Genomic DNA, 13,782 nt, shown 5'->3' on the forward strand with positions numbered 1-13,782 from the left:
ATCCAGCCAGGAACCACCATGGAGTTTGGAAAAAGAAAGACCAAATTCTAAACTCTTTCTTCTCAATGCTCGGCATCAATTCCTTTTGTCGTTATATTGCTTTTCAAAGCGCTATTATGCATCGTATTCGACGGACATCCCCATCTTCTTTATCCTTGCCAACACCGTATCCTTTTCCGACTATCCGTTCTTCAGACGTAGTGGGTGTCACAAGATTAGATTGTCTCGATTGGCCAATCCGTATGCATGAAAAAAGAAAACGGCAGATTGAAAAGCAGGTTCCATTTCCTTAGCCAGGAACAACGAACACCTATCTATCACCGTCTGTAATTCGTCCAGCAAGCGAATTATATAAAACATGTATCAAAGGGGTCGTCATTTCTGCCAACAATTATTTTACAAGAATAGCTGCGCGTACACAAGTAATGGATTGTTTTGACGGTGTACGGGTTGGGCTACGAATTACGGATTACGGATTACGTACAGAATTCCATTATCCAGTGCGGAGAGGCACTTTACCTCCCGAGCACCGAGTACCTTTTTCTGCAGATAACGATCATACATGCGTTGGCTTGGTCATGGTGAGTGTTTAGTTGGTGATAGCCCACGCGCGCGGTACTTCTCTGTACCATGGTAACGGATCATATGGATTAAAACGTGGCTATGCAACAATTTCAGCAGACTTGGTATTATCACGTGATGCTCTCTATTTTGCTATTTTTATCTTTGATTATTCTCCCGCCGTTGTGCTCCAGATGTAGCTAGGTACCTAGTATATACAAGCATTTTCATCTCATATCAAACGGTAGTCCCCCCCAGAAGAACTTCATTCATTTCATCCAATGCATCCACGTGCTGTTAGTACAGAACACGACTCAGTATTAATTTTGTATAGAAAGAGTTTTCATTTTGCGAATGTTTGAGATGTATTTTTTGCGCTTGCTATCTTCCATTCATGTGCTTGTATTTGGTAATCTCAGTCTCAATTATGCTCTTTTATGAGCATCTAGGAGTGTCCTAGTATACATGCAACATATAAACATTGCATTTATCTTAAATCTGCTGTTCAACTTGAGTGGGTGAGGAAGCAGGAACTTTGGCATTTGCATAGCATTGCATTTCTCCTAATTATTCCCTTCATATACCCTAAACTTTGAAAATTTGAGGAGGAGTCTGGAACGCGGCGATGGATAACGATAAAGACAAACTGCTGATGTGCATGTGGCATTCGATTGAGTACTTGACCCGCATTATTTTGGAGAACTTGATGTTCTACTCCATAAGGTTCTGGCCAGATGAACTCCAGCTGGAGTTTGTAATTGAAGCTCCCCACCAGATATCTGCACAAGAAATGATCCACAGTATGCGGCCACAGCTCCTTTTACATTCTGGGAGCAACTCTCTCGGTACCAATTTCGCTTGTCCTTGAACCAGATCTGGGCTCTGAATCTACAATTACACACACCTATTCATTACTCTTCACTACTATTCTCCACTCCACTCACGAGTCTTCTTTTGGAAGCCTACCATCTTTTAATGGGTGTATACACCAGAATGATGAAGCATGAATGTCCGAGATGAAGTAAGATGTTGAAGCATCACTTTTTGAATTTCTTAGGAGCGATGATTCTTCACTCTCTATTGTTAACGAGATAGTGGAGTATCGATACCCAATTTTACGAAACTGTCCTAGAACATTCAAGAATATTGAAGATTTCGAAAGCAACTCCACATGGCAAGAAGTAGACTGCGATATGGGTGCAAAGAAAGTTCATCCTCCTAGGCTGGTGGGGATTAGGGAAGGACGGACGGGGTAGACAAAACTTTCTGCGCCCGCATAATTTGCTCTTCAAGTTCAGCCGCAACGGTTGGAAAATTCGGGTTGATCAATGATTCTTTCTATACGAAGCTTGATCTCGAATTTATTGTTTTGAAGATTTCTTGGTGTAGAGTTCTATCATCATAATTCATTCTAAGGTGTTCTTATCCGCTCTGTCGTATTGGTGACAAATGCCCACTAGCAAGAATTCCGTCTGTTTTCATATGTCCTTCGGTAAAATTGATGATGAAGTCTCTCTAGTGACATAATTTCTTGTAGACTAGAAATATTGCGAATTCCAGGACGTCCTATAAGGACGACAAGAGGATTGAGAGTAGAAATTTGCATTACGGCGGATAACCGCGCTTTGATTTGCATAACTCGAAACCACTTTCTTGTTCACATAAGAACGCTTGAAAACATGCCAAAATTACACCCACACCCAAAAATCATTTCTTCGCACTCCTAGCCACCCCAAATTTTCTCCCCCAAGCTCTAGCCTTCCGATCCATATCCGCCCTGACAAATACCATTACGATGCCCATCAAACTAGCTAAAATCCAACTCAGAATAACTCTTCCAAATCCACCCCTCACACTACCTCCAAGCACGCCCCCCTTAACCAACCACGTAAGCATATCTGTTGTGATGAGTTCCTCTCCTCCCTCTAACCCCTTGATACTCCTCTCCGCAATAACATGTGGTGTCCGACCCTCATCACCTTCCTCGAGCTGCAAAGTAAGACCATGCTTAGTGAGATTCTCCGTCTCGTACGATTCCGTCAAAATGGTAGCTGGAAAAATAGTATGAACACGAACCCGCGGCGCATCCGGGAAAGCCGCAGCATATAAATTCATCTCCTGCGAGAGCGAATCGGAAAGCGAGCGCAAAGCCGCTTTGGAAGGACTATACGGTGCATACCCCGCAAAACTGTACAGCGCCACAAACGACGCTGTGAAAATGAGATGGCGCGCAGGAGGTGGAGTATTGCTCTTGCGCTCCACCTTACTCGATGCAGGATCACGAGTTTGAACATCTTCCAACGGCTTGAGCCAACTTCTCAACGTCGCGTGCGCCATATACGCACTCGTCATATAATTACTCGCCATCTGTTTCTCAATCTGCTCCACCGGCGTATCCACAAACAGCGCTGGATACGCACTCCCTGCACAACACCACACTGTATCCGGAGGTCCCCCATTCCACGCCACCACCTCGTCTACAACACGTGCGCATTCGGTCGCGGAACATAAATCCGCGCTGATATGGTGGAAACGCTGGGTTTCGGGATTGGCGGCCCCGAGCTGAATGTAAGAGATTGCTTGTTCTAGTTTTTGAGAGTCTCGCGCGACGATGACGATGTTGGCGCCTTTTTGGGAGAGCTGTCGTCCGACTTCTTGACCCATGCCGCGGGAGCCGCCGGTGATTAGAATGGTCTTTGTTGGGTTAGTTTAGGGTTCGGGGAAGGATTGGATGGATGGAGAATTGCGCACCTTGCCATTGACTGGGAATGCGTTTTGGGAAGATATGTTGCCCATGTTTCTTATTGTGATCAAAAGGTGTGTTGAAATTGTTTATGAGCATTCAATATCGAATCAACCACGTAAAAAGCACTCGAGGAATAATAAATATCCTTAAACCCCTTGCATCAATCAATAAGACGTGATAAAGATAAATAAAAATCCTCCACAGTCCGCAATATCAAATAATTTCCACTCACTGACTCCCAGCTATATATCATTCACACCCTTCACATCGTATGTTTGAACCTATAGATCAACAGATAACATCTTACATATCTGACATTACGGTGCACAGCACGCCAGCAGCCAGCCTATTTCTATGGGTCAGATTCAGGGGTTCTGACATAAAAATTGAATTGACCACGTTCTTTCCCCACCTCTAGCCCAACCCCGCGTGTGTTGAGGGAAAGATGAAGGGGCGCAATTGATTTGAGGATTGAAGTTATTAGAGTCGATAGTGCGAGTATATGCGTATGTATATACATATGATAGCTAGAAAGATGACCATTTAAACCCCAGTACGTACCACAACTCGCGAATCTATCTAGTGAGGAACCTCATAGCCTAATACTTAATAACTCTTCACATATAATATACATACTCTCCATCGCAAATCCTTTCGTAAAACATAGCTCAACTCTCGTGATTATTTTCACCCCCTTCCCTTCCCTTTTCCCCGTGTAATTAGTAAGAGGAAAACTAAGGTGATATCAACATCAACATCCAATCAATCACAGAACGAGATTTAACAAATCCCAACTTCTATCTGATTATTTAATAAATATCGAGTAAATGACAAATCAATAAATTGATTAACACTTACCTCCCATCTCTCTCTATAATACACGCTTGATATTTTCATGTATACTTACTTCTCTTTATATCTATAGATATATCTATATCTATATTTACATTTAAATTTGTATTTATATATGATTAGAAACTAAAATACAGAGAGAGATATTACGTGTAATTTGGGATGCTTATGTTAATTGGTATCTAGTATACTGCTGGAGAAGACACACGTTTATTCGTTTCCATTTCCATTTTTTTTAGGACAATTATTGGCTCGTTTGGTAAAACCATTGATGTTGAAATCTGTTCAATCGTTCGTTTATGTTCGTTGATAATTAATAGGTACATACCCCTTCCGTTCTCGACGTCAAGTACTCACTCTCCCCTTCGCCCAGCCGTCTTCACAATCGACATATCTATCTCCTTTCAAAAAGCGCTTTCCCCAAATATAGGCACCCAGCCTAGGCGTTCCCTCGCCATATCACCTTCGATCTGCGCCCTATCAGACAGTAACTAAGTAAATCAGTAAGAAGGCCAATCAGTTGGTCACTCTGAATCCTTTCGTAGACAGAATACCAAATACTTTCTGATTCAAAAACCCATCAGCGCTCAAGTAAAGAACATCGTATATCTCAATTCGAATCCAAAAAGCCTCTGCTTTCCTTACATTCTCGTTGAACAACTCACCGGCTACTTCATCCATGTCAAATTGTACTTGTGATTTCTTGAGCGGGGAACATCTATATCCTATTCCTCTGATTCTTTTGGCAATGGAGTGGACAGGTCGTATGCCGTGGTCTACGAGATACTGTCCATGTCTATTGTGTGAAATCTCTTGGTTGGTGGAAAGACTAACTTCATTTTTCTCCCTGGATGAGAAGAGATGGTAAATAGAGTTGACAAGTATATAGAATAGATTTTCCGAATCATTGTTGTAGATGCAAGATCAGATGCCAGAGCCGGAACCGATAGTAATGGCTTGGTGGTTAGTGATCGCTTGTGAAATCACAATGATTAGGTATTTGAGTAGAGTGGGAGGGATAAGGACCGCGTGGGACCGACTGCTTTGCAGTTAACATTTTGCAAGAAGGAAGCAAAGTTCGTGATAGGAGAAGTAAGGATTGAAAGAGATGAAGTTATATAATCTTCAGTGCTGGTTGGTGATAATGGAATAGAATATGACGACAGATTTGATGACCTGTGTGAACATGGCTCGGAGATCAGGAATGATGTAGGATTTATAGGGAGACTCTTCAGGCACCAGACCCTGAAGCAGATATGCAACAAAACTTTTGAAGTTTCTGCCAGGGCGGTGGGGTTGATTGATCTGATAATGGGGGTGAGAATCTGATAACTTACGAATGGAGGGGATTGGAGCAATGTATAATTCTACTGTCTTTCTCTACGAAATCCAACTACAGATTATTCACCTCCCAGACAGGACTATATTGCCCTGGAAAATCTTTCAAAATCGAATAGATATTATCCGCAATATCTGAAGTGAACAAGGCATCAGTTCGTTCTCCTAGCGCAGGCCATTCGCCTAGCATTGATATTCCTGGAACCTGTAGTATTGTTCATGTCAATGATGTGCAACATCAACGAGTCAATGGAAACAGAAACATCATCATCCGTAATAAAATGGACATCATGTCCAGTTTGAATTTTGCGCGTATTAATTCCCCCAAAACATGCTTTAGCACAACCTTCGTGGCGAACGGATGCTGTCGCAATCACAACTATGTGATATAATGAGTAACCATGATTCCTCTCTTTCCCTTTGAGAGATACTTACTAAAGAATCCTGTGCCAATCACCAATGTCACTGAGTTTCTCAATTCTTTCAGATCTGCGAACTAACGCCGTAATCTCGTATTTATCGTTGCTCAATTGACGAGTTCCGAAGGAATTCGTCCAAAATAGAACCGCCCCGATAATCATATGAATCCCAACATCTACGAGCGCCTATGTTAGACGCTGGATGAAAAATAGGTGGGTGTAACCTGTAACGCGTGTGATCAAAACTCGAATTTTTCTTGGTCATAATTTGAATTGTGAAACTTTGTGAAGTGTTAGACAAATGGGAATATCTGAGCTGAGAAGAGATCAGGATGACCGTGTGTTGGTAGAAAAAGCAAGTGCGCATAGGAAGTACTAGGTAGGAGAATCGATATTGAGGGGTAACGCAATGATGATGACTGGTGCCGCTCTTGTACTTAATTGAGCAGATTTATGAATATCATATCGCATTGCATCGGTCTCACCACCTAGATATAGCCCAATCCAATCTTCTTCCTGCACACCATGCAAAAGTTATTTACGAGATCACCTAATCACATATCCTTAAAGCGATGAAGATGGGTTTGGTGAAAGTGTTCGGTTAAGGATAATACACGAGCAGTATAAGGAATCACCTAGGTCTTTATACGGAGTACAAAATCTCGATATTCGATTGACCCCTGATGAATTAACCGTATTCAGCTCCCATTAAGAAAACATAAGGTTAACCAAATCTTTTAGTTTGAAACTTAATCGTTGGAAGTCCACTATAATTCCATAATTCTATAATTTGTCAAAACGTTCCTGCAGAGCTTACCTTACCTGACCACTTTTACTACCTACCACGGTAAAGTTGTGGGGGGAAGAAGAAACAGAACGGAAACATCAAATTTTCCGATGAGAAGGTAATTACTAGGCAGGTAGGTGGAGTTGAAGGTATGACATATACGAAGGAAATATAAGGAGTTCGTAGGTGGTAAAACAAAGAGGGCATGTATCTGTACACACGCAAAATTCAAAAACAATGTCGTTACTGCATAAACTCACAATATAAATGTCAATAAAATGTGAAGATATACTCATTCAAGTGGATGAATAGTAATTAAGCAACATCTCGTATTTTTATACTTCCACCTGCCCCCGCAAAAAGCCTGCATTTAGCTTATTATTACAGTAGATCTCCACATTCAATTAACCTTGCCCTTCCCTTCCCTTCCCCTTCCATCTTTTCTACCAAAGCAGAGTACCCTTTTGCAACAAACAACCAACTCCTTCCACTGGGACATCCTTCAGACTGCTATCCCAATACCAACTGTCTCTTGCATTCATTCATCGACAATCTCTCATCAACATTATTTATATGTAAATCGTTTTACTACTTCAGTATATTGACAGTCCAAACCGAAACAGTCCCAAACCTTGGCATCTTCTTCCAATATTAGCCACTACCGAAATTACTTGGATGGAGAGAAGAAAATAAGTCGTAACACAAGTATCCCTGGACTATGATCATATCATCACGATCGATCAATTGTTACAGCGTCAAATCCATCACCTATTCTGTCATCCGTTCATCCATCCATTCAGCAACAAAACTGGAAGGCGACATTCCAACCTTATATTAAACTCCCCTCCAAAATATCTCCTATACGCATTCCACGGGAGATATCCGCACGCCATATATACCAGACAATTATAGAAACCTGCGAGCGACGAGAAATCAGTGGAAGAGTGGGAAGATAATAGCAGATTATTGTCGCAATCGCGAAGACGATCGTCTACCAGCATCCCACACAATGTATCGATCCATACTCTTATTTGCGACGGCAATTCTACCCGCTATTGTCGGAGCCCAACAATTAGCAGATGGTTCAATTGTTCCATTCTCATCCGACCTTCCATCGTGTGCTTCGCAATGTGGACCTCTTTCCGATGTTCAAGGGGCTTGCATTCCTCCAGTTACAGCCGATGTCTCTAGCTCTTGTTTTTGCGCAGATTCTAGATTAACACCTTTTCTTACTGGAACTGCTGGAGTATCTTCTGTATGTGGTGCTGCAAGTTGTACGTCGGATACGGATTTACAAAGTATCGAGACTTGGTACCAACAATATTGTAATACGCAATCGGCATCGACTACTACATCTAGTGGTGGAAGTGCTGCTACTTCTTCCTCGAGTTCATCGGGGTCAAGTTCGGGTACAACAAATCAATCATGGTATGCAATTTTTATATGTAAACGGTCATATAAATAGCTAATTCTCTTCAAGGTTCTCTAGTCATGCGAAATGGGTTGCAATGCTTATTGTACTTGTCGTTGGAATTACACTTGCTTGGCTTATCGCATTCTATTTCCGAAGACGATATCTTAGAAAGAGGGAAAAGGAAATTGAAATGAGACCACCAGTTGCTTTAGGACCACATCAACTTCAAAATACAACAGATGGATACAGATATGGAGAGGGCGCCATTAATGCTGCTGAAGGAGGGCATCATAAGGAAGCTACTAGGTCAACCGTGACATCTACACCAGCAGAGGCAACGAGAGGCAAACGGGAAAGTAAGAGTCTCCAGAAAAAGCAAAGAACTTAACTTATTGGATCTTTAACATATGATGGAATTCATGACTGGGGCGTTCAACTCGGCGATAGGGTACGGTGTTTGGGGAAAAGTTAAAAGGCACATGGTCTTTGTCGAATATATTTAATGGATGGAGCTTTGTTGATACCACAGGTGAATGGCGATAGCGTCAAATAATGGAGTGTCTCATTCAGTCTGAATGAGTACATTATTCAGGAGGTATCAAATAGTTGATACTGTTAATATTATGAAGTTTCTATGTTCATCTGTTGTCTAGTACAAGGGAATTGGTGGTCGTTTTTTACATTTGGTTTCGGGATGAAAAACTGGACAACAGTTCCCATCTGATTTGCTTGTACACAGTGTCCAATTATCTAGATTGACAGACTGTTAAAAGTAAGTTTCAGGAATCTGATAGCATGTGGTCGTGGGCTGTATTCCACATGATTAAAAAGCTAGTGAGTGAATCATTCTAATGTGGACTTTTCTTCTCTTCAAAGTATGGAAGCCAAAGATCCTTTTACAACTACCATCTCAAAAATAGCTATACGATGTCTATCCAGATCCAGGCAACAATTCCCAAAGAAGTCATTATCCTCAGCTCTTGCATGCTGTTCACTTGTTATATTCTCAACTGTTTAATTCATGAAACATTCTGGTTCTGCATTGGACTCGAGGCCGTTTTCTTCTGCTGTGGGTTGGGAGTCTATCTTTTGGCTGTCAATGACATCTATTGCTTCAGATTAAACTGGGTTGGCCAAAGAGGTAGAAGTATGGTTTAGGGGGGTTGAGATTGAGGCTTATTTGAAAGGATACACGATCTAGATATTCAAGATTCTTCAGGTTCCCCGATTCACTTTTACCTCTAGAGACATCACACTTACCCCCTGACTCGAAGTTGATCCGAGCATGGACAGCAAGATATTCACTTGGATCCACAATATCTTCTTCTCCTCTTTTTCTGCCTAGAATCTCGAGCTGGCGCCTCGACCGACCATTCTTGTTATCCTTTTGGGAAGGACCTCCGACCTCTTCTTCCCTCCATTCTGGTTCCTCTTTCTTTCACAATAAACAACCTTAGATATCTCTCTCTACTTCGTGGCAATACTTGTTTTCTCAAGTCATATCCCATACTCCGTTTCCCTATTACAACTCTCAACTTCAGATACCTCTACAATCTTGTGAATACTTATTTATTCAAGATATCACCTTGCTTTCTACAAATTACTTGCAATATCCGATCATATACTTGCTTCGAGTCTCGCAGATTTCTTCAAGTACACTGCTTCTTCACCTTCTTGATTTACTACCACTCATAACTTCACATAACTTACTTTCTGCGCCGCCAGTTTTGCCATTTTGCTTTTCAGATTGCGGCACTTCACAGCTTGTATTCATACAACAGAATTTCAACATCTTTATCCTAAATCAAAGCCTCCGAGTCGCTGCCCAGCAAAGACCACACTCAACTCGAAATAGCGTTACTCATGATCTGCTGAATCCATCCATACTACGGGATCATGGATATGCCTTTGTCTTCCCGGAATGGGGGCGAGTCTTCTAGGCTCGGTCATATTGGTCAACAATCTGCTTATGCCACTCCTCCATCATTTGGTCTCAGCTCACACTCACAACGGATCGCAAACCATGCTAAACATCAACAAGCGAATGCTGAATATGCAGAGCAGGCAGGATATGCAGAGCTCGTCACAAAGTTGCAAATTCGTATTGCCGTTCTCGAGAACGACCTGGCTCATGCTACAAAAGACAAGGATGAAGCTATCAAGAGCTCTGTCATCATCGCCAGAGCATTGGGCAGTGTTGCCAATAATTCGGAGTCAATGACGAGAAACTTAAGAAATCCTGATGCCGAAGAGTTGGAGGAGTTGCGAGTTGTAGTGCCAAGATTGAGAAGAGAGAATGCGATTCTTTGGGAACGCATTGAGTCTCGACAGACTGATCACATGCCCATCAATGGTAGTCTCACCAACGCTGGCTTTAAAGGCAAGAACGTCGACCTATTTTCCGTGGATGAAATCAACCACCATATCCAATTCAAGCCACGCACCACACATTCTATCATCGATGCGGCCATCAAGAAAATCAGCACTCGCGAAGAATCCAGAGACTCTCATCACCCAGTCGACTTCAGCGAAGCAACCCACGTTCCCAACACAGTCAATCTTGAGAGAGGTGAAGACGGTAGTTTATCGGTTCCACCCAACTTTCCCATTCTCCCCACCACCCAAAAGAGAAAATCCATTCACGACTACAACACCTCCACGCTCGATGACGTTCTTGCATCTGATGATGAAGATGCGGAACCAGTAATCAAAATCGAAGATCAACTTCTCTTTCAACAACAGGCACACGCAAATTTCATCAATTTCCCTGCTCCTGCTGTCCTCAAAGCCGGTTTTGAATTATCTCCAGCAAAAGCCGTGAGAGGTCATGATTATGCCCATCAAATTCAGGCTAATCGCAATGTCTACTATGATAGGTTCAATACACGCAATTCAAATGCATCAACACGTTCCCGATCCGCCGAACTCCCCGATTTGAGGCCAGGAACCACTATCTGGACAACACCTCAACAGAGAGATGGTGAGATCATGACACACATGGGCGATTGTGATCCGAAGAATCGTAATATTCCGGACTATTTCAGATACGGAATCCTTTATGTTCCTGCGTCAGGAGATGATGATATTTTAAGGGGTGTCCATATTGGAGGTATTCCGGAGGACATGGAATTGAGAGATGTTCTTGCGAGAGTCAGAGGTGGTAGGATCTATTCGGCGGTTCTGTTGGACACAATGAAGTTGACGGGTAGTAAGTCGGCGTTGATCACATTTATCAATCAGGAGGATGCCAAGGCTTATGTTGAGTATGCGAATGCTCATCCCATTACGCTCAGAGCAATGGACTTGGGTGGTGAGAATGTAGCCCAGGCGATTGTCACACATATTCACACTCCCACATACCCTTTCTCTCCAGCAAAATTTAGGGCGATCTTTGAGCTCAACCGTACTCGCATCCTTACGATCCCCAATTTTCCTCCAAATATTTCTCTTCGAACTCTGGTGTATGATTTGAGAAACAGAAATGAGTTTAGGGCTAACAGTTTGCTCGAATGGTATATCGATGATGAAGGAACTCTCAGAATGGAGTTTTCCAGTATGGACGGAGCTGGGAGTGCTTTTGGTCTTCTAACCAGGTCGGGTGGTTACAGAGATTTTGGATTGATCTTGCAATTCGAGAGGGATAATTGTGAAGGAGACTTGCAGGAATTATGGAAAGAACCTGAAAAGAGAAGACCCATGTTTCCTCCAACAGAACTGGGAGTCAGGACCGACAGGCGTGAAAGTCGAGTTGAGGGAATGGGCGATGGTTCGAAAGTGGATGCAGTTGTTGATTCGGTTTTAGTGGTGCAAAGAAAGAGATTGGCGGCGTTGCAGAGACAACACGATGTTATTCCCAGTTTGAGGGGTTCTGCTTTGAAGGCAGGTTCGTGGGCTGATGAGGTCGAGGAGGAATTGGGAGATAGTACATCGATCCAAGATTTTGGTCGTCAAGATGAAGACACTGGCACTATCAGACATCAACCCCATCGAGCACATTCCAGTACCGGATCTACATCAACCCTCATCGGAGCATCATCTGATGACCCACAAAAAGATGAAGATCCTTCTCTCGTTACACCGAAACGCGCACCTCGTATTATTAGTGGGAAACAATGGCTTCTCGAAGTGGCTGCCGCTGAAGCTTCTTCTCAGAATTCATCTACACCATCAGCTAAGCCAATTTCTGATACACCAGCTCTCGTGCCAGACACACCTACCTCCAATAATTCCACACCTCGACCCCGTCTCATCGTCTCAACCACATCTCTTCCTCAGACTACTACCACCAAATCTGCCTCTCCAAGCTCCGCAGAATACAGCATTCATTCTTTCGCTTCCTCCGCCGTTTCCGCTGCCGGCGATGACAATACCTTCCTCCCATTTTCCCATCCTAGAAAACAAACCCAAGCTCCCCTTGCACATAAGTTTAAACCATCAGTTCAATCCACCGGTCCCCGCATCTCCGCGTTCCAACCTGGGCAACCCAGAGCATCTCTCCCCAGTCTTCCAATCAACCCAATCACATCAACAACAACTCCACCAAGCGCAAATATTCAAGCCCTCCAAACCTTTAAATCCACAATCGAAAATGCAGATACGAAGGTGTATTTCGATCTTGATCCGGAAGCTGATAGCGAGAAAGCAATTTTGGAGAGCGAAGTTGAGAGTGATCATGAAGTACGTGGAACTTTGGATAGAGGAGAGGTTTTGAGTGAGGGTAAGGGAAAGGGAAAGGATAATGCAGTGAAGATTAATCCGGATGAAATTGATCTTGATGGAGAATCTGATGTGGCGGAAGATGAGAATGAGGGACTTTTTCAAAAGGAACTAGTTATTGATGGTAAAGCTCAGGATTAACGTCGAGATGAAGATGGGGATGCAAATGCAGATATCTCTACTCATTCAACCAACATCGATGGTGAGATCATAGGGTTTACGGCTACTTCTGCTTCTGGATCGAGAAACCATATTGGGATTGGGGTTATGGGTGGAAATTCTAATGCTGGTACTACTATTATTAAGGGTTGGCAGAGCGTGATAAAGGGTGTTTTTTTCTGCGATGAGACATTTTTTTCTCTCACAAATATTTGCTGGGATGGGCAGGTTCGGATAATTCTGCATTGAAGCGGGAAGATCTTTTGACTTCTGAGTTTTCCTTATTTCTTTTTATTTTCTTTTACTTTTATTTGCTTGGGAAAATTCGTATGTGTGGTGATCTAACTATCTATCTACCTATCTATCTTTCTCAAATAGACAAATAGATAGATTGGATATGAATCATTCATCCATTTCCATCCCGATCTCCAGTCTTCAAGCAGCAGGTAGAAAGCGCAGAATACAAAAATCATAAAATAAAGAAAATAAAAGTACATTTTCTCTGCTCTTTCGCGATAGAAATGAAAACATGACATGTGGGATTTGCATTCTTGCAAACATCGTTAGCGAGGTGAATTTCCAAAGCGAGCGAGATATACTGGGGTTGGATGGTGCGTTTAGTATCCAGCTACCTAGGAGCCCAGATAGTTTTCATAGATTAATTGAGAGGTAGTTGCGATGACATTATGATGATGGGAATGTGAGAATGTGAGAAGATGACATAACCATGCAGTGATATAACGATAGAAGAAATCTGATAATAGGCAAGTTTTGAGAGCGGTGGTATTTG

The 13,782-nt window shown here is 42.6% G+C and overlaps 4 protein-coding genes across 4 annotated transcripts; 2 read left to right on the forward strand and 2 right to left on the reverse strand.

Annotated features, from left to right (window-relative positions):
• Positions 1–2,268: 2,268 nt before the first annotated feature.
• Positions 2,269–3,357, reverse strand: Bfra_000108 (putative 3-ketosphinganine reductase protein; the record flags this gene model as incomplete). Its single annotated transcript, XM_037330555.1, has 2 exons — positions 2,269–3,255; positions 3,313–3,357. 2 exons carry the CDS (start codon positions 3,355–3,357, stop codon positions 2,269–2,271), a joined length of 1,032 nt encoding a protein of 343 aa, XP_037196888.1.
• Positions 3,358–5,151: 1,794 nt separating this feature from the next.
• Bfra_000109 (uncharacterized protein) lies at positions 5,152–5,687 on the reverse strand (the record flags this gene model as incomplete). Its single annotated transcript, XM_037330556.1, has 2 exons — positions 5,152–5,491; positions 5,554–5,687. The coding sequence occupies 2 exons, from the start codon at positions 5,685–5,687 to the stop codon at positions 5,152–5,154; spliced, it is 474 nt and encodes a 157-aa protein (XP_037196889.1).
• Positions 5,688–7,712: 2,025 nt separating this feature from the next.
• On the forward strand, positions 7,713–8,505 carry Bfra_000110 (putative integral membrane protein; the record flags this gene model as incomplete). The annotated part of the gene is made up of 2 exons (XM_037330557.1): positions 7,713–8,131; positions 8,184–8,505. The coding sequence occupies 2 exons, from the start codon at positions 7,713–7,715 to the stop codon at positions 8,503–8,505; spliced, it is 741 nt and encodes a 246-aa protein (XP_037196890.1).
• Positions 8,506–10,013: 1,508 nt separating this feature from the next.
• Positions 10,014–12,974, forward strand: Bfra_000111 (putative t-complex protein 1 subunit beta protein; the record flags this gene model as incomplete). Its single annotated transcript, XM_037330558.1, has 1 exon — positions 10,014–12,974. One exon carries the CDS (start codon positions 10,014–10,016, stop codon positions 12,972–12,974), a length of 2,961 nt encoding a protein of 986 aa, XP_037196891.1.
• Between the last annotated feature and the right edge of the window lie 808 nt (positions 12,975–13,782).

This window comes from Botrytis fragariae (genome assembly GCF_013461495.1).
Source record: "Botrytis fragariae strain BVB16 chromosome Unknown tig00000001, whole genome shotgun sequence".
Taxonomy (NCBI): domain Eukaryota; kingdom Fungi; phylum Ascomycota; class Leotiomycetes; order Helotiales; family Sclerotiniaceae; genus Botrytis; species Botrytis fragariae.